At 48.6% G+C, this 25,552-nt stretch overlaps 1 protein-coding gene across 1 annotated transcript in view; it reads right to left on the bottom strand.

Annotated features, from left to right (window-relative positions):
- MYO5B (myosin VB) overlaps positions 1-25,010 on the bottom strand; it is a 130,540-nt gene extending 105,530 nt beyond the window's left edge. Inside the window, exons 1-5 of the mRNA XM_009491437.2 lie at positions 24,912-25,010; positions 24,617-24,688; positions 16,740-16,850; positions 12,990-13,161; positions 10,578-10,722 (exon numbers count right to left, since the gene is read on the bottom strand). Coding sequence (XP_009489712.2) covers positions 10,578-10,722; positions 12,990-13,161; positions 16,740-16,850; positions 24,617-24,688; positions 24,912-25,010 — 599 coding nt within the window. The remainder of the gene's footprint in view (positions 1-10,577; positions 10,723-12,989; positions 13,162-16,739; positions 16,851-24,616; positions 24,689-24,911) is intronic.
- Between the last annotated feature and the right edge of the window lie 542 nt (positions 25,011-25,552).

Raw genomic sequence — 25,552 nt, 5'->3', positions numbered from 1 at the left:
TTCAAATGAATAAAGAGAAGTTGCACACTGTGAAGATTAGAATTAGTCTTGCAGCATTGTAATGCAGAGAAGAGCCACTTCTGAAAAAGCCTCCGAAGCCAGGAATCGTTCCCATTTCAGTGGGATAACTGGAATTTGGAGCAGCATCGCTGCTGAGAGCAGCAGCAGCTTATTTTACTCGTTGGCTTTAATTTGGGTTTTTAGAATACCACGCCTGGCGTCGTCGGTCAACGCAAATATGAAAACACAACTTTGGGGTAGTTGGACTTTTCCCTCAGAGAAACCCAAGAAGATATTATTTAGCGTGCGGTCAAACCAGAGTGTTTAAGGGCATGCTTGCTGTTTGCATTACCTAACATCTGCTGCAAATGCATGTTTTATGCTGCAGCTGCTGAAGCCAGCAGCAACATGAGGACGGCTTTTCAAGTGCTATATATTCATCTGGATCTTTTTTACACTGTATCTTTCATAAACAGCATGGATTACCCTACGCAACTTTTTTTTTTTTTTTTTTTTTTTTTTAAGAGGTAGATAACTCTTTTTATACAGTGATTTACACTGATGGGGGAGAAGAATGAATTTTTTCACCAACAACTGACACCCACACGGGCCACACCACAGCTCCAAACTACATTTTGGCCAGAACCACCCCAGAGCTGCTGTAGCCCTTCCCCATCCTGGTACCATCGCAACTGTAAAGAGAACATTGCACCTTAATGCAACAAACTAGAGAAAGAAAAGAGCACTACCCGACTTCAGCGATGCCAAGGCCTGGGGTAATGTCACTCAGCTGTTGCGGGTGGCCCCGGGGAACGTCAGACCATGCACAGCCCATACGGGGTCTTAACTCGAGAAGATGCATGAGGGATGACGTCCCCCCCGGGGTCCATCCTGCGCAGCTTGGGAGCCGATTTGCTCACACACACCTGGGCTTTAGCAAGAAGCCAGAGAGAAAATACGGGCTTGAATCTCTCAGTTGCTGGGAAAAAGCCTAAAAGTACCAGTTTAGCCCTGAATGGGAAAGGATGAGCACGCAGCACGACGCTCACAAAACAGGTAATGTGCAAATTAACCTTATCTTCTGCAGCGGTCACCAGCAGCACAAAGCGTTACCTTCCCTCCGTACACCACTATTTAACACGCATATCAATCTGACATTTCTGACACGGAGATCAAATACCACGGTGCAAATTAAAATGTCTTTGCAGAGGTCAGAGCGCTTTTATGCGATGCTCCAGCAAACCAGTTACTCCTCCCGCGAGAGCGGTGGGAGCCCCACTGGTCCCGGCTCATTAAGGTACTTTCTCCCCAGACTGCTTTGTGCAGCTGGCTGGAAATGCCCCTTCTATAGCAAAGAAAATCCTGCGTATTCAAGGTTTCTGCAAAACGCTGAGCTGTCTCCAGTCTTCCCACCAATTCCTGAGGGCAGGCAGGATGACCTTCTCCCAGGATTTATGCTTTGCATACCCCGTTGGGGAAGAACACAAGCTCCTCAGCCACGCTGAAACGAGGTCAGCGATTCTTTTGTGCGCTGTTTCTAACGAGAGCAAAACACGCACACGGCCAATTTTATTAGCTCTCTGGCACCCTGACGCTCTTTTCTACGCTGGGATCGCACCACAGAGCATCCTTGGCTCCGACCCAAGCCACCCGCAAGCAGCAGCTGGCCCTTGGAGCACTGAAGCCCTGCAGATGGAGGAGGCTTCGTACCGCGTCCTCCCAAAAAGGATCACACAGCGGGCAAGAATCACGCCGGCTTTCTGCTCCCCAAGCTTGCGCAATGCTAGCCCAGCAGTTAACCTCCTGGTGCCTCCAGAGCTGAAGTCAGTTGTTTTTCCACCCCATGGCAGTCCCAGATAGAAGGTCCTTCATCACCTCAACCGTCATCAGCTACCGGTGCTTGTAAAACTCCTATGCTACCACCTAATGATGACAGTGTATCAGTTGATATATATTAGGAAAACCCCAAAAAGAGATTTTCAGAAACCAATCGGACCATTGACTTTTGGGTGTGCGCTCTGGATTCTCCATCCTGAGGTCTTGGGACGGCAAGCAGCGACTGGGAGGTGGGCAAGGGCAATCGCAAGTCTTTGCGCTCTGATGTAATTACGACGCTCGTAAACACCGTTCTGCATGTTTAATGATATTTGGTGTTACAGCTTTCACACCTCGGAGCTCGAACAGTTCTCCTGCATCGCAGCAGTAATTACGTGTCTGATGTAGCCTATTACAACTCCTTGCGAGCTGGGGATATTTCACACACACGATCATTACTCTTAGTTAGGCATCGACCTTTCTGTACTTTAAGTTCTCCCATTATGAGTAGTTATCATTTTTCTATAAGGGATGTCTCATTTATGATTAAAGCTGGTAGCAAATAGCATCGTTCTCATTCCAAATAGCCAAAAAGAAAAAAAAGAAACAAAAAAAAAAATATCATTTAGTTAGCAACTTATCCTCAGAGCACCTCTGTCCTCTCCCATAGCAGGGCAAGTAAGACTGGAGGGTTGCTTCTCCAGTCCTTGGGAAACATTACCTGGAGTCTCATCCCTTTTTCTTTTTTTTTTTTCTTTATATCACCTCTGGAGAAGTTGCATCCAGCTGCTTTTGCAAACCCTGAGGTCCAACACCAGCACGTTTATGGGATAGCTCTTCCAAAACCTTCTCCACTCCTCCCTATCCCACTTTTAACTCTAAACAAGAGATCCCCCTCGGTTTCTCCCCTTCCTAAATTCAAAGCTATTGAGGTTTGGTTTGGTTTTTTTTTTGACCCTTTTTTCAGACCAGAGCATTAGTTTTGAGATGGTACCTGCTGCAAAGCCCTGCTGAGCTGCAGCACGGATCAGCCCCACAGCTCGCTGCAAACCCCCAACCCAGCCTCATTCACCAGGAGACCTAAACCCTTCCCTGCCTTTAATATAGCCCAGCATTCAGCCTTATTTATTGTGCCAGTCTCATTCCTCTTGCATCTCTGTCAGCGGTTAATCTCTCTTTTAACTCCTACCTGCTCTCTCATTGTATGGTTCTAAATCCTCTTGTAAAGCTGAATTTGAAATGCTATCAAAGGACATCCCCCACCGTGCCCATAGCCCTCCCCGCTTCTATGAGGTTATGGGCAGGGGCGATGCTGCAATTTCTGCTCTTTTCCAGCTCCAGCATTGCACCCCACAGCAGAAAAGAGAGCGGTTGTGGCCACGCACCGCCCCACCGGCACCTGCATCTCTGCAAGACACAGATCATCCACGTTGCCTGTTGCTGTAGGCAAGCAGGGATTTTTTACACTTTGACATATGCTTTTGATAGTGCAGTGCAAGACTTGGGTGTGCTAACGTCCAACAAAAACAGAAGGCCACTACTAAATAGTGATTCTGCCGCTCTGCTGAGACCCCGCCTGCAGCCCTGCGCCCAGCTCGGGGGCCCTCAGCACCGCACGGGCATGGAGCTGTCGGAGCGGGGCCGGAGGAGGCCACAGCAATGATGCGAGGGCTGGAGCAGCTCTGCTGTGAGGCCAGGCTGGGAGAGCTGGGGGTGCTCAGCCTGGAGAGGAGAAGGCTGCGGGGAGACCTGACTGCGGCCTGGCAGTGCTGGCAGGGGCTCAGGAGAAAGATGGGGACAGGCTTTTTAGCAGGGCCTGGAGTGACAGGACAAGGCGTGATGGTTGTAAACTAAACGAGGGGAGATTCAGACTGGATACAAGGAAGAAATGTTCTACAATGAGGGTGGTGAAGCACTGGCACAGGTTGCCCAGAGAGGTGGGAGATGCCCCATCCCTGGAAACATCCCAGGCCAGGTTGGACGGGGCTCTGAGCACCCTGACCCAGTTGAAGATGTCCCTGCCCGTGGCAGGGGGCTGGACTGGATGGCCTCTAAAGGTCCCTTCCCACCCAAACCATTCTACAATTCTATGATTCTAAATAGAGTTACCCGTCTGCACTCCAGGTGTTTGAGCATTTAGTGCCAGAAACAGCATGCCAGCTGGGGCTGAAAAGGGAAGACACACTATTTCCATATAACTTATAATTTAGGAATCACACCATAGGTGCTGACCCCAGTTTGAACTGCGGACACCGGGGGTTATCCGGTACCCACCGAGCTGCAGGTGAGACCAGCAGCCCCGATAAGTACAAGCTGAACTCATCCACCAAATCACTCCTGCTTTCTTATTTTACTTCTTCTGCAAGAGCTATCAACACCACTGCTAGGAGATCCTCACGCTGGGAAGGAGGAAACTCCAGTCTAACCAAAAAGTCACCGAACACTTGTTTTCCCACCAACGTTGCAAGGGGTCAATTAAGATCCACAGAGCCCTTTCATGCTCCTGGCAGGAGAACGTTCAGTTGTTCTGCATTTCCAATTTAGCAGAGTTACACACAGATGCGATCAAAATATTTTTGTGTTACCACATGCAACAGCTTTGCAGACATCATGCACCTGTGAAAGCATCAGCCCAACAGGTGCACAAGTGAATAAAGAGCACAGCACTTCACCCGGTCCACACACTTCGTGGGAGGCTTCTGCAAGTCCTTTATTACTCGAGACCTTTTTCACTCTACGATTTGAACATTCCACTTATTTTGTGGTTATTAGCTGATACGTCACGCCAATTAAGAAGTCCACATATGTGACATAACGTCGCTATCGTGGCAAGATCCAGATGTGCTAACTGGAAAACACACAGAATATACAGCAAGGGGTTTCACCGTTTGATTTATGATTTGAGAGAAGGCCACCTCACTACTTGCCCCCCATTTCTGAAAGATGTTTGACAGCCTTTGGAGGGCCCATTCTCCTGCCCCATCACCCACAGCAATGCTATTCACACCATAAACATCTACCACCTAGTGCTGTCCAATTTTGCATTTTATTAAGTATAATGCATGATTTATAAAAAAACCAAACCTCACCACACACACACAAAAAAAGAGGCATTAAGAAACCTTACCTGGACTAGCAAGTCCTGGCCTGTGCCCAGAGTGAACCCAACCAGCAGAAAAGGAAGAGATAGGGGCCAAAGACAGAAAAGCCACACAAATATATTCATTACTTGAGCACACTGCAGTGATTTTCCTCATAGACTCAGCTCAGCCTCTGGAGACAACACAGCGACTGCGCCGTCATGCCGAGCTGGCCGAGGATACCCGAGGAGAAGAAAAATGGGGCTGCAGACATGAAGGGGAACATCGAACCGTTAGTTAAACATCGAGCCAGCAGTGTGCCCAGGCGGCCAAGAAGGCCAACAGCATCCTGGCTCGTGTCAGGAATAGTGTGGCCAGCGGGAGCAGGAAGGTGATCGTGCCCCTCTACTCGGCGCTGGTGAGGCCGCACCTGGAATGCTGTGTCCAGTTTTGGGCCCCTCAGCACAAGAAGGACATTGGGGTGCTGGAGCGTGTCCAGAGAAGGGCAGCGGAGCTGGGGCAGGGTCTGGAGCACAGGGCTGGTGGGGAGCGGCTGAGGGAGCTGGGGGTGTTCAGCCTGGAGAAGAGGAGGCTGAGGGGAGACCTGATCGCTCTGCAGCTCCTGGCAGGAGGGGGCAGGGAGGGGGGGTCGGGCTCTGCTCCCAAGGAACAAGGGATAGGACGAGAGGAAATGGGCTCAAGCTGCGCCAGGGGAGGTTTAGGTTGGAAATTAGGAAAAATTTCTTTACAAAAAGGGTGGTCAAAAATTGGAACAGGCTGCCCAGGGAGGTGGTAGAGTCCCCATCCCTGGAAGTGTTCAAAAAACGGGCAGAGGTGGCACTTGGGGACATGGTTTAGTCTGGTCTGCCCTTGATTGGCTTAGAGTAGACTTGGTAGTGTAGGTTAATGGTTGGACTGGATGATCTTGGAGGTCTTTTCCAACCTAAACCATTCTATGATTCTATGATTAAAGGCCTCAAAGGCTGGGAAGGGGAAGCTGGCGTTGCACTGTCACCATGCAAACTTCGGTCACCCCCGGTCACCCCCATGGAGCTGGCAACTACTGAGGGGACACATTCATCGAGAGGAACGTGGGGCGGGGCGAGTAGTGAGAAAAAAACCCCTGCTCGTGCGTGGAAAGCTGCTGGACAGGCTGACTTCGGTAGAAATAAAGTTCCAAGCGGAATTTTTGCTCGAATCCAGGCTTCTGCCTGGAGCGATGACACACAAGGAAATTAGAGCCACCACCAGGATTTGGGCACACAAGGGATCTTTTGTTCTTCTAAGAAAAGCAAGAAGCAATCAAGCCAGGGCACCGGCGGCCGTGCTGCCTTTCCAGGGGATCCTGGAGGTTCCCCCAAAGCTTTTAGTCCGCTTTCAGGAGCGCAAAAGCCTTCTGCAGCACCCAAAGGTGTAAAAGGCACCAACACCCAACGCACCTCACCAGGTAGCACCATCGGGAGGATGGAGACCAAGACCAGAGGAGGAGATGGTCGCGTCACCCTGCAGACAACGCGTCCCAAAGCCCAAATTGCTTCGAACCACGCAGCCTCAGCTATTAGCAATCACTAAACAATCCAGCCTTCCACCACCCCAACACTTCACCACCTCCGGTAGCAGCACTTGGAGCAAATTAACTCCATGCTGTGTATTTTGCCTCAAACAACATTGTTTCAATGAACCCGAGCGCGCTTAGTCTCCCACTGGCTATGCAGGGAGTTTCTAAAGGGCTGGTCACCGGAAAAATTAGAGGCTGTCACATATGAATTTTAATTACTTGCCTTTTTTTAAGCTGTTTTACATGCAAGTACTGCAAAGCAACTCACTGCAAAGCATCCTCTTTGGGAAAAGCTTTCATTCATAGGAGAGTTTTAACACATGCCCTCATCATGATAAGTGTTCAGATGCTTTGTGAAATATTTTGTCCCCAAAAAGGGGTCAGATGATGTTATATACCCTCTGCAGCCCCTTGCCCAGCCCACCCACAGCTCCTTTTTTCCCTTCCCCACCCCCCCTTTTTTTTTCACCTCTCCCTTTTTTTTTTCCTTTTAAATTGGCATTTCCTGATGACAGGGCGACACTAGACACAGGATCCAGCAGAGCTTTACAGTCACCTGTGAAGATGCCTCCAGTCCCATCTCATGGACGCTACCAGCTTCAGGCAGGCAAGAAAGCACAGGACAACTTCACTAACACCTGTACACCAGCAAATGCCTTTAAGTTCTGCCCCAGCACTCTGTCTCTACATGGTAATGGTATACCAGAAGTCCAGAGAATTAAAAATCTAATTGCCTCCAATTCTTCTTATTTAATAGAGAATCTCCGATTTTTCCTTGCCATCCACTCAATCCCATTCAGTCACCTCCACTGCATCCTCCCAGTGTGCTCTGGGCCACTACTAAAGCTAAAATATACAAATATTTATTACATACATATATTATGCATTTTATATAATATACGTATTATATATGTACGTGTTTGGTTGGGGTTTTTTAAATATATATATGACCTTGCCTTCTGCACTGGAGAAGAGCTATTCAAGGTGACTTCATGGTTCCCGATTACGTCCTTGCTCTGTTTGTCCTATAAAAAGTAGCACACACCTTGCAGCCTTCCTTATCCAGGTCCTCATGAAAAGGATGAAAAGTTTGCTCTCAGAGGACCACTGCAACTTGAAACCCCGCAGCAAGGGAGAAGCTGGCACCATCAGCCCGCTCGCACACTCGCTTCAAGTTTGCACTATTTGCCTGTGGCCCCAAAAACATGGAATCATAGAATCGTTTAGGTTGGAAAAGCCCTTTAAGATCATCCAGTCCAACCATTAACCTAACATTACGAAGTCCATCACTAAACCAATTAAGGGGAGAGTATCGTTTCAGCAATGCTTTTTTTGAAGGGTTTATTACCCTCGTGCAGTGTCTGATCTCAAGGAAGCAGTTTAATGAGAGTCAGCTAATCAGGTTCTGCTCTGCCACACAAACTGCAGGAATATTATCCCATGGACGTATATAAACGCATGAAAGTGAAGCTGCTGGCCATTGCAAAACTTGGAGATGACACTCCACCAAACACCGGACAAGCTCACACAGCAATGACTGCTCGGTGGCTTCAGCAAGTGATTTACTCAGCACCTTTTCGCTCAGTGATGTTGCAAATAACACCAGCTATTTCCAAGCAATGTTCCACAGAGAAAGCTTGTTTTACCTGTTTGATTTTCCTACATTGAAGACACTCTCGTTGAAAGAAAACCAGAGAAATTCAAACAGCGTGCGCATCTGCATTATTATTCTCACTTTTCTATGATGTGATTTGCATTTAATTTTTTTTAGAATAATTCCATTTTTTTAAAAAATATGTGAGCCTACAAATGCATATACATACACAAGCACACACTTATATAGAGAAATAAAGAAACCCTCCCAGAGGAGTAGCCAGAGACTGGTTTCCCGCTCTCACTCACATCACAAGTTTGACCTTCTGAGATTGCAGGTTTGAGTTTTACTCCTGGTCTATAGGATGCACCAGACATAGTGCAATTGTTTACAAGCTAAGACACTGCAAAACAAGGGATGGGTTTTGCACCAATTTAGGTTTAACACGCTCACAGACCTCCATTCCTGACGGCTGAGCTGCCCGAGTACCCGCATCCCACCACGCTCACGTGCACTCCCGTTGCCTAAAGCAGAGCTTCAGACAGGAGGCATCTTGCAGAGTCAGTAATTCACTTAAAAAAAAAAAAGGCAAAAAGAAGTCCTGTCCAATGCATTACATCCATCACCCGTGACCCACGCCATCCGCGCGCCCCGCTCAAGCGGCTCCACCACTCTCCCGGTGGCACTGCGGAGGGAAAAGCCTGGATCAAACTACGGAGAACATGACGGCCACCCAGCAGCTTTCAGATTTAAAATACAGTGTGCTACATTTTAAGGCACATTTCAAATAAGCAGGCAGATTCCTATAATCCATGTTACAATCTCCTCTCAGCCCCCTTCGAATCCCTCTTCTGTACCCAAGCCTGCAATTACCGTAATACCAGCCTGCGACAGAGCGACAGAGCAGCGCTGAACCGCGAGCGCCTCGTCTAAGAGCTCTGAAGGTGGTTATTTCCACGTCCCCGTGCAAACAGAGCGCTCCCTACCATCGGCAGCCAGCAGTTATGAACTAGATGGGTGGCTGTCACAAGCAGATTTACTCTGATAAGGAGGAGAGCACAAGAGTCGAGCATCACTGGCTAGAGCTGTCAGTTAGCCCGCTGCCTGCAAAAAAAAATACGCAGGGATGTGGGAAAGCACCAAGTCTTCTCCGGCACAGACTTCAGCAGAAAAGCAGGCAGTTGCCTTATTTTAGACACATGCCCAGGAAAATCCACAGGTCCTGTTGACGGTCAGCAAACCCTGACACCTTCTACAAAGAACCATGCAGCTTGCTGCTCAGCCTGGATTCACATAACAAGGACACAGTCCTAAGCCTTCCTCTTTCTCTAGACAGCTCCCCAAATTTCTAAATTCTTCCCAAAGTGTCTTCTTCCCAAAGCACAAGTGCTTGCAGGAGGTCCAAATTGCAGGTTGGAGTCAGCTTGGGTACAACCCATCTGATCTCCACCCACGGCAGTGCTCCTCCAGATGCATGTCTGGATTGAACTCTGGCTTATCTTTAATTAGAAACACACCCTAACTCACCACTCAACAGCCGAGACACGGCAGAAAACAGGCCGAAACCCTTGGTAAACAGTTCAGTGCTTACTCTTGCTATTAAAAGCCAGGGCTGTATAAAAATCACAACTAATCCACAAGCAAATCTAAACACACTGTGTGAGTCCAGACAACTATAATAAAATGATCCCCGGTGCAACAACTTTCAGCTTCCTCCCAAATTTTCTTTTAGATCATGGCTTATCTGGTAAGACCAAAATCCTGCATCTGTCCTCAACACCACAACAAACACAGAAATAAAGAAAGTAAAACTCACACTACATTCATCTGGTAAAGACGCTGCTTTGGAGGACCCACAAATATCTCCAGGTGTTCACCAGAGTTACCTCCTAACTCAAAATCAGGGTCTCAATGAAGAGGACCAACATTAGCCTCTGGGCTTAGCCTGATTATCTCACCAAATTATCTGAAACGCTGTTTCCTCCAAGCTATTATACATGACATTTGCAGAGCGTTTTGAATTTCTTCCAGGAAACTCATCCAAGCAGCAGCAGGAGAAAGATCCCCATCTGAATCACAGTTGCACCGAACCCGTGAGTTCCTGAGGACCACAGAGACCCCCATCAGCCCAGCCTGCCCTGCAGTCTTGGCAGCCGGTAACGGGGTCCAGTCGGTAAGCAGAATTAATGAGAAGTACCTGACCTCAAAGATCTCAGTGTGAAGCAGTTCCGCGCTGCATTTCGGCAAGGGAGACTGCCGCAGGAACCGAGTCTTGCATCTCGCGGAAGAGGGACAGAGCTACGGCACCCATGGGTGAAGATGGCCACCGTGCTGAGGAGATACCACGCCAACTCAGGGATATAAAGGCATGACGGAAGACACCGTATTCTCAGCAGAGATGAAAATCTGGAAGTTTCACGCTCTTTTCCACAACTTCACTTTAATTGCATACTTGCAATATTTAATTGGGTATTTGCCTGCTTTTGATCCGACGGTTCGATCTGACCCTGTTGGCTGAGCGCCCACTCACCTGGCCATCTGCTTATAGGCTTCCTCTGCCACCGCAAAGATGTGAGGATCCATATCCCCCATGTTTTGGCCACTGTATGCGTAGATGACATCTTGTTCGTAGATTGGCAGCTGCTCGTATGGATTGATGGCAACAAGTACAATACCTTAAGAACAGACAGACAGACAGGTATGTTACAAACCAAGCACAGAGTTAATACTTCAGGTTTTTCAGGGCTTGTGTTCAACCTTTTTTTTAATATGATGGTTGGAGGGGAAAAAAAAAAAAAAAAGGTTGAGAAGGGAATGGGGAAGGACTCCTAATTCTTATCTCAGCATCTCCTTCAAAGTGGTATGCTTTGATAGCAAGGCTATAAGCTCCAGTACAGCTACAGAGGAGGCCTATGAAACTGGTGAGAAAAGCAAATCTATAATAATCTTCATTGTGTGAAGCCAGACTTTGCAGAAAGAGAGAGAAGAGCTAAACAGCGCCTGAGCCACCACTTCAGAAATGCAATTCCTAAGCTCTGCTAGACCCAAACAAATATCCCAGATTTTCCCCTGGCTTAAATCCCAAGTAAAAGCTCATAACAAAGAATGTACTCAAATCAAAATGAAACGCATAAGTCATAGGAAAGGAACGCCAGAGCCTGCGTTAAAGCTTTAGCGTCTCTTTCCTCTCCAGTTCTAGGAACGCCGTGCCTGTCCGCAGAAGGCAGTGAGCCCAGGAATTAATGAGAGGCAAAGCCACGCATGGTGCTACCCGCATGCTCGAGGGAGCCGGTCTGCACCCTGCGAAACTGAAGCACTGGCAAGTTCCACCTCCCAAGTACCTTCAGGTTTTTCCGGTTTAAATTGTTATTGTAAGGAGCTCCGGAGAGCACGTGGCTGGTGGGAGTGGGTGCTGTGCTCCCAGCCCAGCCGATTCAGGGCTCGGGCACGCTCAAATTACAGCAAAGCAGAGGAGCTCTCAGCCTGCAGCAAGCACCAGGATACGGTGACTGAAGCTACAACAAAAGGCAAAGGGCAGCTAAGTCACATTACCTGCCTCTGCGGGATATTCACCCAACAGCTCCACCTCATCGTGCCCTGCTCCTGTTTGTTTGCATCTCGGTTATGTTAGGGTCACGCATCTCTTTCCCTTAGCGACCGAAAACACGCCTGCGGCCACGACGCACACCAAGCTGAAGAGTCGCCTCAGCGCTGGCTGCCAGATAAGCACTCTTCTCTCCTCCTAAACCACTTTATAACTAGAGCACAGGGTACGTTGCGCCCACCTTGCAGCTAGACCTGCGCGTGCTAAGCCCAAACAGCCAAGCCTAAACCCGTGCGTCTTCATTAGCGCGATGCCGCGCTCAAGGTTATTATAAACCCTCACGAGAAGCTGCACTAATGAAATCTCACTGATTTTGGATGAAAGCAAGCTTGCATCTGACCGGGAGCATGCATGCAGCTGCAAAAGGCTGGAAGTTATTCCCATAGTCTAACATTACACATCATTAAATATTTAAAGGAAAGTCACCGCTATTACCAGCCACGGATGCCACGTATTTCAAGGGCGCTACTTTAAAGAGCCATCTCTTCCTGCCAAGCATTTCCTCAACAACCCTAAATTGCAACACTTAATCATCGCCGTAGATACCACCCGTAACCCTGCCACACAAATAGTGCCATGCATTTCACTGTAATCTCACTACTCATCACTTAGAGAATCGTTAGTCTGCATTGCTGCTAGCAAGGTCATCTTGAGTGTCAGCAAGAGGGTTCAACATTCAATATTCTCCAACATAACTGAATAAAAATGGCCAAATTCCCTTCTTCCTTTTTTTTTTTTTTTTCAGGTTGCAATTTGTTGCCATCCATTCACAGGTAACTGCTGTCTTGAATGGTTTTGGCAGGTCGCTCTCCCTAGGAATGACAAACCCAAGTTCCTGCCTGCCCTCCTCCTGCTTTGAATTTCAGAGTTAGATGATCCCAAAGCCATCAAGAAAAGGCAGGAAACAACAGGGCAACAAGGGTTTTTTTGCAGTCTTCCAGGACGAAAGCCCGTTATGGACATTTCTCAGTTGGATCACATCTTTCTGGCACACTGCTCTTCTCCAATGGTTTGCTAGGTCCTACTTTTTTTCCCCACGGACTGCCAAGCACACGCAAGTTTGGCCTCAAACTCATCTGACAAGACGTTTCCACCAAGAGTTACACGCATGGACCATAAGCTCAGGAAGTTCACAGTGCACCAACCCTCAAAAACCACCTCTGGTTTTGCAACCTAAAGCTTGTCGGCACACATCTGTGTGTCCCACCTGCCCCAAATTCACAGCTCCCGGACTTTCCTCATGTCACAGCCTCTGGCTTGTGGTCTCAAGGGGTTTCTATGTGGCCATGCTCTAACCCACTGCTTTCTGGGAGCTGAACGTGTGGCCTGGACACTCACCACAGTACGTGTAGATGTGGTTGGACTCGAGGAACCTGACTTTGAGGTTGTGGAGCACTGCGGGCTCATGCAGGTAGCTCAGGGCCGTCAGGTCATTCTCTCCCACCAGGATATCCGGATTGCGCAGGAAAGGCAGCTCATTTCCTTGGAGGTCAATAGGATACTCGTAGAACTGAAGAGACACACATGAGGAACGTGAGAACACAAAAACCAACAGCTCCTTTAATGTCTTAGAATCCAAGGATAACTTGAGCTTGATATGGTCAATACTTGCACCTCCTGCTCTAACTGGAAATGAAGCCCCTTTATGTTACACGCTATAAGGAACTGGATGATACTGCTGTCCCACACTGCCAGGAGACACAACATTCCTCTAGTAAATGGCTTTGAGCTGGCCAACAGATGGTCCTGGGGGACGCAGGTGGTCCACAAGCACCAACCTGAGCATATCTGGATTGTTTTCAGGCCAGCCTTGGGGCGAATAGCCTTTAGCCAGCTCTGAGCACTAACAGTTACCATACAGAAAACTACAGCTTCATCTGATCTAAGGATCTTCATGCTTTTTGAAAGGCAGCCTCATTTCAAAATAGACCATATTCTCCCCATCGAAGTGATTTCTCAACTCATTTTTAATTCGAGTTACTTTTATACTCAAAACCTTACACCTTTTCAGGCAGAGAAGGACATGGAGAAGCACAGAGTCCCTGCTGCTTCAATATCTGAAGAGCCAGGTTATGCCATTGCAGCATACGGCTGCCCGTATGCTAACTATTTTTGGCTCATCCCCAAACGAACAGCAGAGCCACCAACTAAAGAAAAGGCGTATTCTTTTCCTTCACAGTGCGTGTGGGGGGGAAATAATAGTTGCCTGTGGTGTTGCTTCCCATGGGGTGTCTCAGGAAGGGGTTCTGATGCTCTGCTCCCAGCAGAAGGGAGGAATCCCAGTTTGCAAGCAGAAGCAAACCACAACCATTGCATTGGCACTGGATCGCAAACAGCACAATAAAAGCCGACCCAAGTGCACAAGGACAGGCTCACACAGCACATCTGACCACCTCAAGCTTGTTTTATACTCCAGTTCCACACTGCCAATGCCAATTTTCAAGAGTTTGCACTCAGTCTCTTAATGGCAAACACACCAGGGATCCCTTGTGATATTTAAAAATCAGCTCTTCATTCAGAAGGAGTACTCTTGCATACACAGTACAGCCAGAAACCACAAAATCCATGAAAATTCACTTAAAGCACAAGGACAAAAGAGAAGCACTAAACAGTTGGGTAATGCATGTTGGCTGTCAGGAACAAAAGGCTTTCAACAGCTTCAAAACCCCCGAAGATATGTACGCTCGCTACCTCCATCAGACGCACACGTGCGCTGCTCCCCTTTCGCTAAAGCTTTTCAGCCCAACGTGACGTGGGTCTAGGCAGGGTTTCACATGGAAAAGCATCAAACAGGGGTCTCTGGGAGCACCCACGGTAAGCAGCAGTCTCTTGCACAACCCCAAAACGAGATGTTCCTGTGTTTCACTGTGACAGTGACATGCTTATTAAGCTTCAACACCTAGTAATCCTTTAATCTCCTTGTTCTTTAATGTTGCTGACCCTAAGCTCAGCTGTACAAAAACGCTAGACCTTGCAGGACTTCTTAGCCCCTTTGGTTTCCAGGGAAATATCCAGATTAAAAGGGGGGGGGGGGGTGGGGTGGGAAATCTCACCCACCAAGTACTAAAACCGCTGAAGATCTCAACCAGAAAAGGACAGAGGTTGCAGCACTCAGCAATACATGCAGACGTACTTTGGCAGCCTGAGCACAACAAGCGGTAGGAAGGAGCTGCTGTGGACAAGATGGGTGCCCACCTGCACCCAGGCACCCATCTCTGCTGGGCACCCATTAGCGCTGCTCAGGAAACCTGCCCCGGAGTTGAAGCCTGTAGCGCTTTTCACACCCGTCACCAGTTTCTTGCAAAGGCTCGAGCATTGCTGCTTGGTTGCTCCAAGGTTTCTATCTTCTTGCCTCAGGAGCAAGAGGAAAAGCATGTAAAAAAAAACACCTACAACAAGGATCATCCTTGTGGCATCCGATGCCACTGGCAGGCAGGGACAAGCCGCTGCGTGGAATGACTGCAACGGTGGAAACATGCCCGTCGTCAGCATCACGCTTGCATCATGAGCACGAAGCACTGTGTCATTAGGGAAAAAGGTATGCTCAAACAACGACCAATATGGCTTGGAACAGGGACTGACAGATGCAAGATAGTGAATCCAGGAGGTCCAACCACAGGGCTACTGGGCAGGGAGCCCACCAAGAAGCAAGGGGCAGTGACCCATGGTCCTACAAGAACATGCCTGGTGCTCCCAAGGGACAGTGAGGTGGCATCTGTGCATCTCCTCACCCAGATTTATCACCATGGAGGGGAAAAAAGCATCACCAAGAGGAGCATGATCCATCCTTTACCCTCCTCAGAAAGTTGCCCTATGCTAGAAGAACAAATTGGGGAGGACAAGTGCAGTCGGGGCTGACCCGGGAAGAGCCAACAGCACCATGCGCCGGGTGCAGATTCCAGCACGAATTACTTTCTTCGCAAACGTGGTACGTTCACATACTGCAAACAGCCCATGCTTGCACTGCTCTGAAAGAAGAATTGTTTTGATGAACAGCCTAATCAAGCGTGTCTCATTCCTGTTCTCCATCTTCCCGTTAAGTAATACAGTGAAAATATTCCCCACAGTATGGAAATGGTCGGCTGGCAGGGGACGTGAATTATTCACCCTCCTCGGAGCGTTTTCAATTTGGAGAAAGTGGCCTCTATTAACTCTTTTAGCAACAGAGCAGATCACCATCCAGACAATTAAGGAAACCCTGTCTGCTCAGTGAAGAAAGCTCGTTTGGGTGGAATTCTTCATGAAAAATATATTTATACTTCCTGCTACACCAAGCACCATGTGTGGGAAACGCACCTCGCGGCAGGCATGTAGCATGGCTGCTCCCCTTCCCATAAACCACCCAAATTTTGCAGCTGATGCAAATGCCACGGTTAACTTCATCTGCAATCCCCTGCTGTTACCTGACGTCCCACCCCATGAGCTTTTCGTGCGGGACAGAAAGCAGCTGCTCTTCCCCAGCCTCCGTCCTGCTTTGGGAATGATTTATCACTGGCTGCACACATGCCGTGAGCCTGGGCTGTTCGTGAATTTGAAAGCAGCACTTGCTAAAAAACATCTACATTTAAATGACTTCCTCATTTTTGTCTTTTAGGGCTTTTTTATTTTTAAAAAAAAAGGGGGAAAAAAAGGGGTTTACATAAGATTATACTTAAAGAGAAAAACTAAGGCGCGGAGAAAGCTGCTGCACAGCAGTCACGTCTGCGCTCTACATGACTTTTTTTCTATCCGTACCCAAGTTTGAGTAGATGCCACCAGCCGTGCTCTTTCCAATTTATTCAGCAGCAAAAACCATAAACCGATATTTCTAACATACTGCTGCTATAAAAAACCCTTCATTCTGATATCACAGACTATTACAACTTTGCCAGAGGATGAAAAGAGACAAGAGGGGGTCAAGGGCTTTTCTCACAGCCTACTTTAACACAAGTGTCTGGGGAGGGAGCGGGCAGGGAAAAGCTGGAAGCGTTAAAGCAATAAGACACATTTAAAAATACTTCCTAAAAAATACGAGACAGATCAGGCTTCTTCACACATTAATTTGAAGTTTTAAATTACTGAAAAGAATAACGATGTTCAAAAGCTTACAGTTTCATCTTCAAGTTTCAGATGGAGGCTTTTATCTCCCTCTTTGTAATCCTTGATAATTTCTGCCGATCTCCAAACTTCATCAGGGTCAGGAATCCAAACCCTAGTGTACTGGAGAGGGGAGAAAAAAAAGAAAGAAAAAGCTTAAACACAAAGAAACCTCAGGAAATTAAATCATAAATAAATTAATTCACCACAGATACAATCCCACACGCATTGTAAAGTCAGTGCAGCTAAACCATTTATTTCAATCCAAAAAAAAGAAATATTCTAATTTTAGGTTTTGGGGTAAATTATAGACCAGAAGTCTGATTTTCAATCAGCCTTTCAATGAGGCTTCTCCTGGACGAGGTGTACACTGGCTTGTTACCAATCTAACAAAGCGGGGGACAGACTCAAGGTAAATGTGAAATTTAATTTCTCTGGGAAAGAAACCACCAGCCTTCTAGAAGCTGTTATGAAATAATGCAATTCCCCCCAGCAGACCATGCAGCAAAGCATATTTGTTTTGCACAAAACGATAGGTTGCTCCCCACAGAGCAAGCCCTAATGCAAACCCACCACCAGAAGACCCCAAAGCCAACTTCTTCGGTTGGAGGTAGACCTGCAAACAGGCTTCAAGGCTCCAGAAAAATGCTTAGACGCAACATTTAACCTTTTTAGCATCTCCAAAGTTCGGGCCACCCTTATGCATCTGAGAGGAAACGGCACAGGTGGACCCGTACAGCCCAGCCAAAGCGTCCACGAGGGGACAAAATCCAAGAGCAGCACGGCTCACGCGTAACGAGATTATGGCGTTACTCGGAGCCGCAACACCTCCTGCTAACGAGATTTAATTTGCTTTTATGACGCAGAGATAAATACTCAGCCCAGGCGGCATAAAAACATCCCCCTGCACCGAGCAAGTAACTGTTGCTGTGCTGAGACCCCCGATACTTGCCCTCAGGAGTTGGGACAAAGGCACAGCGGACCCAGCAGCAATGCTGCAACCTCCATGCATGGGTTTTCCTCACCCTCTCCATCCACCTTTCTGCTCATGGGGCTGCCATGGCAAGGTCCTGGGAACAAGGAACTCAAAATTGCTCCATCTCTGCAGGGAGTCACCTGGAATCAGGCTTTTGTTGCTGCACGTGGATCCATAAAGCCAGCCTGATGCTGGACTCAGCCAGCCAACACAGAGTCAACAGGAACCCTTCAACAGTCACCTATTTATTGGCATTTTGGGGTGCATCTCTCCCCCAACTCTTCCTGTTGATGGAAATAAGAGCTATAGAAACTTATTCTTACACAAAACACAAAGGGTTGGGGGAAACCCCAGCAAATCCAAGCGACACCAGCACCGTAGCACCAAAGATGGTTTTGGCCTTCATCTTAAAACCAAACCCCAAGCGCACAACAGCCAAATAACGCTCAGAGCAACCCAAGAGTTAAAGCAGCAGCAGCCATCTAACAGCCTGCTCTGCAGCTGAAGAGCAATAGATTTTTATATGTATCGTGTAATTATTTTTAGAGTTACTCAATAGCTACAGCAGCGGGAACCCTTGGATGTTAATGGAGCTAAACAAATATATTGCCAGAACAGCAGTTTTATCAAGGAGGGGGGAAAAAAAAAAGAAAATAAGTAAGACTCTTCTCAGCACACCACCTCTAGCACCCTGCAAGCCTTCAGTGCTTTTCCTGCCATGAGGAAGGAAGGCTGGCATGGGGATGGTTTGGGACCCCCAGTCCAGTCTCCCCCATCCCCTCCAGCAAGCAGCATTCCAAGAGATGTAACATCCCTGCAGCACGGCCAGGAGCCCCATCTTTGGTCGGGCCAGGAAACAAGGAGTAGGTGCTGCTGGCAATGCATCACTTGGCTTTCCTCAACCCCTGCACCTCACCCCAGTTTCTCCAGGCTCCGACACTATGGGAAGGGTTTTAGGGACCATTGCTGCAGCTCTCACCACTCCTGCAAAACGCCTTGCCTGCCTTTTCATCCCCACCGCCGCGGTTTCATCCAGTGCCAGCTCTCTCCTGGCAGAAGAGAGATCAAACACGCTCTAGAAATGCCCGAAATAGCTGGGGATCAGGCTGTACCCGGCTCAAGGCAGCCTCAAAAACAAGACATTGCCGGTCTTGGCTGGAGTCCTGCAAATTCTCCACCTGCGCACAGGGCTAGGCTGAGCCATGGACCTGCCCAGACAGACAGATGCAGAGAGGGGCACATTGACCCTAAAGCAACCCAAAAACCGTGGTGGTGCTTCTGCATGCTTTGGTGGATGAAATTTGGGTCCACCTCCAGCAGCAGTCAGAGGTCACATAGGCCCCTCTCGGTAGTTCATCGCCAGCCATGGCCAGGAGCCATCCATCGCCCGCATCAGATGCGGGAACGACAGGCGGAAGGTAGCAGCTCTCAGCGTCCACCACCCAGGGACGGACTTACAACCTGGTGGTGAAAGACTTCACGTCCCATCAGCCACCCTGATCACAAAACTACAGAATTTTAATAATAAAACCTGATCCTCCAAGACTCTTGTGCATACACACGTTATGCGAGGGATTGCACAGCAGAGAAGGCAGTAAGACACCGGTGTCTGCAAGCTCTCAGGAGCCCCGGGGGTAACTCGCTCCCCGGCTGGGAGATCCCGAATGCGATCGCTGCTCCAGCACAAGCACTCCCTGCACCAAGCGCTCCCCATCGTGCTAAATAGCTGCGGGCTGTTAGAACATGCTGTTATGAATGCGTTTCCCCAAGCATCTATAATGCTGTCCTCTCGTGCGTGCGTGCACACACACGTCCAAAAACAGGACCATCCTTTTTTTTTTTTTGTGCATTTTCACCGTCCTCCCCTCCTTGCTGTGCTTCAGCAGAGACGCAAGTGCTCAGCCCTCCAGGCAGGGCAGGCTGCTGCACAAACCCACATCCAGCCCTTCCCTTTCACCCATAAATCCCAAGTACGTCAAACGGTACAGCGCTGAAATAAAAGCACTTTGTCATTCTTAGATCTTTACAAGGCGAGCTTTAATTAAAACCTGCCGAGGCTTGGAGGCAGCCCACGGCGGGGGCACGCTGGAGCACCACGCTCCCATCGCCTGCCTTCCTGCCCTCCGACTTCTGCCACCCCGCTCCCTCCAAAGCGGCTTCACACACCGTACGTTTGCCAATTAAATTCATACAGACAAGAGGCACCAGGTCACCAAAACCATGCCCCGAGGCAGGTACCCACCCGGGCAGGAGGAGAGCATCTCTGTGAACCTCTACTTCCATCACCTTGCCTCTAGCATAATTATTCCACTTTACATGCCACGTCCCGGCTTCGCTAGCTTTAACCACCTCTTGATCTTCTGGAGGAGCTTGTTATGAAGGGAAAGGGTAAGCAGGTCTGTCTCAAAGCACCGGGATTTGAGGAGGATTAACCTGACTTCAGGCTCAGGAGACACAACCCTGGGCAGATCACTTAACCTCCCAACACTCCAGCGTCTCCATCCAGGAGGGTAGAAAGAAAAGCATTCCTTTAATCCTCAAGGACACCTTGGAACAAGGTGTCAGCGTTAATCGGAAATAGCTCCGCATGCTCAGCCCCTCAAGAAAACAAAACAAACCAAAAAAATGTTTTGTTGGTTTTTTTTTTTTAAAACCAGATTCCCAAAGTGATTCAGTGCTCTTGGAGCCTCTTGCATTATTCCACCCAGGTTAAGCAGAAGCTTAATAAATTCGATCCCCACCTCCTGATTTGATTTAGATTTTAACAGGCTGCTGCTACGGATGCGGATTAAACCCAACATTGCATTAGAAGAGGCAGGTTTGGTTTTGCTGTCTGAAAGCCCCCAGTGCTGGCCAAAGGCACTCCCAGCAAACCATCCTCAAACTCCCGGCAATGTGCTCGGTGGATGCTCCAGCGCAGCGGGAAGGAATGAAGGAGTTACACCAACAGCACGGACAGAGTATAATCTTCCATTACATTAAGAAAACAATACAGTTTTCCATTAAATTAAACTGAGAGCGCTAATTTTTAAGCATCTTTTTCTTAGTCTGGGCTGTTTGGTGGTTGCAACAGACTTTGTGGCGAGCTGGAAGTCAGCAAATCCATCTTTATTATTATTTTTTCTTTTAAACCCCTGAGTTATTTCAGGAATGACAACACTCACAGCTGACCCTGGGAAGTTTTCCTTGCTCCTGGGTCAAGGGCACTTTTCCAGGGGCATCTTTCCAACAGGACTGCAGCCAGAGGGAGGGCATGGCAGAAAACCTACGGTACCGGTGATACAATAACATCAACTGCCTGGCAACTAGGAATTCAGTAACGAAGATTAAGATATGGTATCTCACGACCAAGGTTCTTCCACACAGATTAAGAAAAACTTATGAAAGGACTTCAGCAGAAACCAGAGACAGCGATGTGCACCTTAGAAAAATCAAAGGTGAACACACAAATGTCAACGAAGAACAAGGTGGAGATTGGGACAAATATCTGGGTATTTTTCTTCATAAAGCAAGCATGCTTCTACTCTTCCCTCTTTGCAGTGGGCTTGTTGCCAACCTCATTCTCTATCGTTCAAAGAAATAATGTGGTACAGAATACTGGAGGCTCTTGAAGAGGACAAAAACACATATCAAAGAAAAAACAGCACGAGCTTCAGTCCTGGCTTCCCAAGACTATTTACATTTACATATACAGCATTGAAACAGTCCATAAAGACCCTTCAGCTCTCACAAACCATCTATTACGAAAATTAAAGTTTTCCCAAACTTTGCTTTTCCCAAGTAAAAAGAGCAAAAGCAGAAGCTCTACCTTAAAAGAGGTCATACCAGATAGCACAACTCCGGGTCTGGATGTCATTTTAATTTTCCCTTTTTTTTTTTTTTTTTTTAAAACCAAAGATAACTCCACAGAGATAATTTAAAGAGGCTCTTGCAGCAAAAAAAAAAAAAAACCACCGAGGGCTCTCCTTGCAGCCACTGCGCACGGATGCTAACAGCATCCCCTTCCAGCTCTGCACTAAAGCAAACGAACTTGTCTTCATTAATTTGCATGGGGCGCGCGGTTCCGGGCTGAACTGGCGTCACCGCTGTATTTCTGCCCACCCGCTGGCATTACGCCTACCACAGCAGGATCCCACGTCCCCATGATTAACACGTGGTTATTTATGGAGTTATTTAGCCGTGCTAAACGTGCTTGCGCAAACCACCGCGCTTGTCGGTGCTGGGAAGAGCCGCTCGATGGGTGCTGTCAGCAGGAGGGCATGGAAAGGCACCAGCTCCAGGGCTCTCCTGGGTGCTCTGCAGCCTTAAAAATCCCTTCTGCCCCACTTGGCAGCGACTCAGGAGAAAATCTGCTTTGCCCATGATGCAGCAAGGAACAGGCAAGGTGCTTCAGCAGCAGGGCAAAAATCCCAACCTCTCTGTTAAGGGACTTGTGGATCATTAACTTTTTTATTATTATTTACAATATTGAACATCAGGGCAGATGGCAAACCGTAATCCTTCCTTTCCCATCCTCTGAAGGAGATTTTCATCCCAGGAGCGATTTCTCCCCTGCCTGACAGACAAGCAAAGCCCGTATTTAGGTCAGAGCTCCCCAAGCCGTGCCGTGACTCCGGGATCTCACCCGAAGCTGGTTTCTCCGCTTGCTGCTGGGTACCAGCGGCCAGCAAACCCTCACGAGGGTCAGGAGGGGATGGCAGTGGGTTTCACCGCTCGGTACAGAGCGGGCAGGGATGGTCCGGTGCTGCACACCCCTCCACTGCCTAATTTCTGCAGCACCAGTACCCAATGTTAGGTACTCTTGTTGGGCAAGAGCCCAGCATCCCCAGCAAGAGCCCAGCATCCCCAGCAAGAGCCCAGCATCCCCAGCAAGAGCCTCTAATAGGAAGAGACCCACTTCTTCCTCACCATAAAAACCCTAAAAAGGCTGAAAGGAAAAGCTGTGAGTGGCATATCAACATTTCAACAGGCAGCAAGGAACGCACACAACCCACTATCATGTTCAAGGGGTAGGGCAAAAAAACAAAAAAAATTTGTTTTACTTGTTAAAAACCACAAAAAACATCATTTTAAGCTCCAGAATGCAAACATTAACTTGCTGAGAGTGTTAAATGCAAAGGGAAAGACAGCGGCATGCCGCAGAAGCACCTCTACTTCCTCAACATGAGAACAAGCAATTTGTGCGTTTCCCAGGGCTGATAAAGACGCACAAAACCCAAACAGCCGAGCCAAGGCAGATGAGCATAATCTACACCGTGCCTCATATTCCCCATCCTCCTTGTCCTATCAGCCCAGAGACGGACCCAGGGAGAGCACGCAAATGCACACCCAGCCCGTGCCCACATCAAGGCAGGGCTCCTAAATTTTGGGGAGCAGCTCTGTTCATCCCAGAGCGTTGCAAGGGTCACTGGGTTTGAGCTGGCAAAGCACGCGCTTTGCTGATGCCTCCCAGGTACGGGGCTATTTTCCTCCCCCCAGAAGAGCTGTCAGGCTGATGGATGGCTCCGTGTCTCCCACCAGCACTAAATCTGTTCCGCTTCTTTTTGCCGAGTTTTAGTCCCCTACCCAAATTAATTCAGATGATGATTTGCATAATGTGTCACAGCAGCTGAGCAGTACTCAGCTGCTCGGACAAGCAGCGTCTGTAGCATTATCCACCGACTCGTTAGCAGCATTTCTAATGAAGGGCGGTTTAAAACGCTTCGGTTCATCATTGCACCGGCCTCATCTCACCGACAGCAGAGGTAAAACTGGCACCGAGCAGAGCGGGGCTGCAGGCGAGCCCCGACACCAAGCGTACCCCCAGTATTTCCATCCTGAAGGCTTGGCTTTAATTAAACATGATTTCCAGGACGATTTCCAGGACTAATCAATAGTCTCACATGTAACTAACAGCCAACTCGTGTCTTCCCATCCTCTCTCCTACCACTTCTTCTGCAGCGTCTCAGCAACACTCGTTACTGCGGGCTTAATTAAGACTGACAGGTCCAGTGCCAAGGTCTCGGGCGCACATGCAGCCCTGCTCTCACCACAGCAATGGGCTGAAATGCAAAATCCTTCTTGCAATAAGTCATTAGATGCTGCAAAACCAGGCAGAGCCCCAGGTGCTTTAGACAGCGCAAACAAAGCATTTGGTCTTAATTTGGGGGGAAAAGCAGTCGCTCCTGGGCTGGGGAGCAATCCCCTCGTAGGCTGCGAGACCGGGATTTGCTCCGGGCAGTGCAACAGCTCTTTGATTTTTACTTTGCTCCTCTACTCTTTAAGAAACAACAAAGCCAAACCTCTGTGCCAGGGTCCACACGACTTCACCCGCAGGGGACGTGCGTTATGGCCTGCATCGCCGCTAACGAACCGTCTCACAGCAGCCCCAGATGTTACGGGAGGAGGGCTGTGCCCGTTGAGTTGGGGATGGCAGCACTCGGGGTCTCGCTGCCCGTCCCCTTCTGCAGCGGTGCCTTTGCAGCCTCGCATCAGGTGGAGCTCAGGAGCCCTTCGCCTTCGGGTGCTCCGAAGCAGCGCTAGCCAAGGCCGGGAGCTGGCAGCGGGACAGGCAGGCTGCTGCCTGCTGCAAGGATGCGGGCAGGAGCCTGCTGAAATCACGGGGTACAAGGCAAGGCTGTCCCTTTGGATGGCCAAGCCTGGATTTAAAGCACATGCTCCACTGGAGGATCTGCTACAAACCCTGGGCAAAGCCTCTCCAAAACTTAATATTCACCAGCATTAAGACAGCTGCACCAAGAGACACCAGCCACTGGTCTGCTGGGTGTGAGACCTTTCTCCAGGTCCCATCCCATCGAGCACCAAAAGTAGGGGGTCACCATCCCAGTGAGCCACAGCAAGCGCCAAATTTCTCTTCTCTCAGGCCTGGCTCAGCTCTACAAGATGCTCACCTTTTGCTCTACAAGACGCCTACCATCGCCATCCAGTTTCTGCCATACTGCCAGAAAGAGATGCTCTGCAAACTCCCTAAATCACCGCAGAGTCCCTGGGGAAGCACAAAAAGTCCGGTGCTAAAGCCAACCCAGATAATCAAGCGCTTGACTTGCAGCTCCTCCTGGAAGAGCTGCAGGCATCAGGGCAGCAGCAGTTTGGAGGAGGGGGCTCAAGACCCCCTTCCCAGGCATCTCCCCTGGGTCCAGCACCCGTGGGATGCTCACGGCCACACTCCAGCACCATCCACCCGACCCAGCTCCTCCGGTGCTCGTTACCTCTTCTTCCAAGTCATTCATTAAAAACTTGCCACACTGCACAGGATCAAGAAAAAAATCCTTGACCCAGTGCCTAAGGGGAATCAGGATGAGACCCATGGTCCTACCTCAGCCATGCAGCCAGGTTTTTTTTTCTTCCAATAAGGGTTACTGGGGTTTTACAGATTTGTTTTTTCCCTTTTTTAATTAAAAACCCCATGCAGGGGTCAAGTGTCTCCTTGAGATGACTTTTACCGAACAGCCTGTCATATCGCAAAAGTTAAATCCTTCCAGGCTACTTTCTGCAAATCCCTGTTGATTGGCATTAATTGCCCTTCTCTCGCCTAATTCTCAGTTAATCAAAATCTGAGCAGTGCTGTGGTGTAATCTTGTCTTCACAGTCCCATTTTCCATCTGCACTCCATGTAAGCACCTTGATGAACATAGGCTGGATCCAAAATATGCTCAATATACACCCTATATGTCTGATTATTAATAAAGTAGTTAAAAATGGCCTTTCACCCCAGGTTTTCACAGTCCTCTAGCTATAACTTAGCCTTGTGATGCTTCAGGGAAACTCATAAGCATGTTCCTTCTCCGGTGCAGTGACCACCCTTCATTAAATGATTTTATATTACATTGATCCTGGGAGGAGCTGGGCT

This window comes from Pelecanus crispus, chromosome Z, assembly GCF_030463565.1.
Source record: "Pelecanus crispus isolate bPelCri1 chromosome Z, bPelCri1.pri, whole genome shotgun sequence".
NCBI classification, from domain to species: Eukaryota; Metazoa; Chordata; class Aves; order Pelecaniformes; family Pelecanidae; genus Pelecanus; species Pelecanus crispus.
The sequence above is the reverse complement of the archived record's forward strand: the minus strand, read 5'-3'. Positions and strand labels throughout refer to the sequence as shown.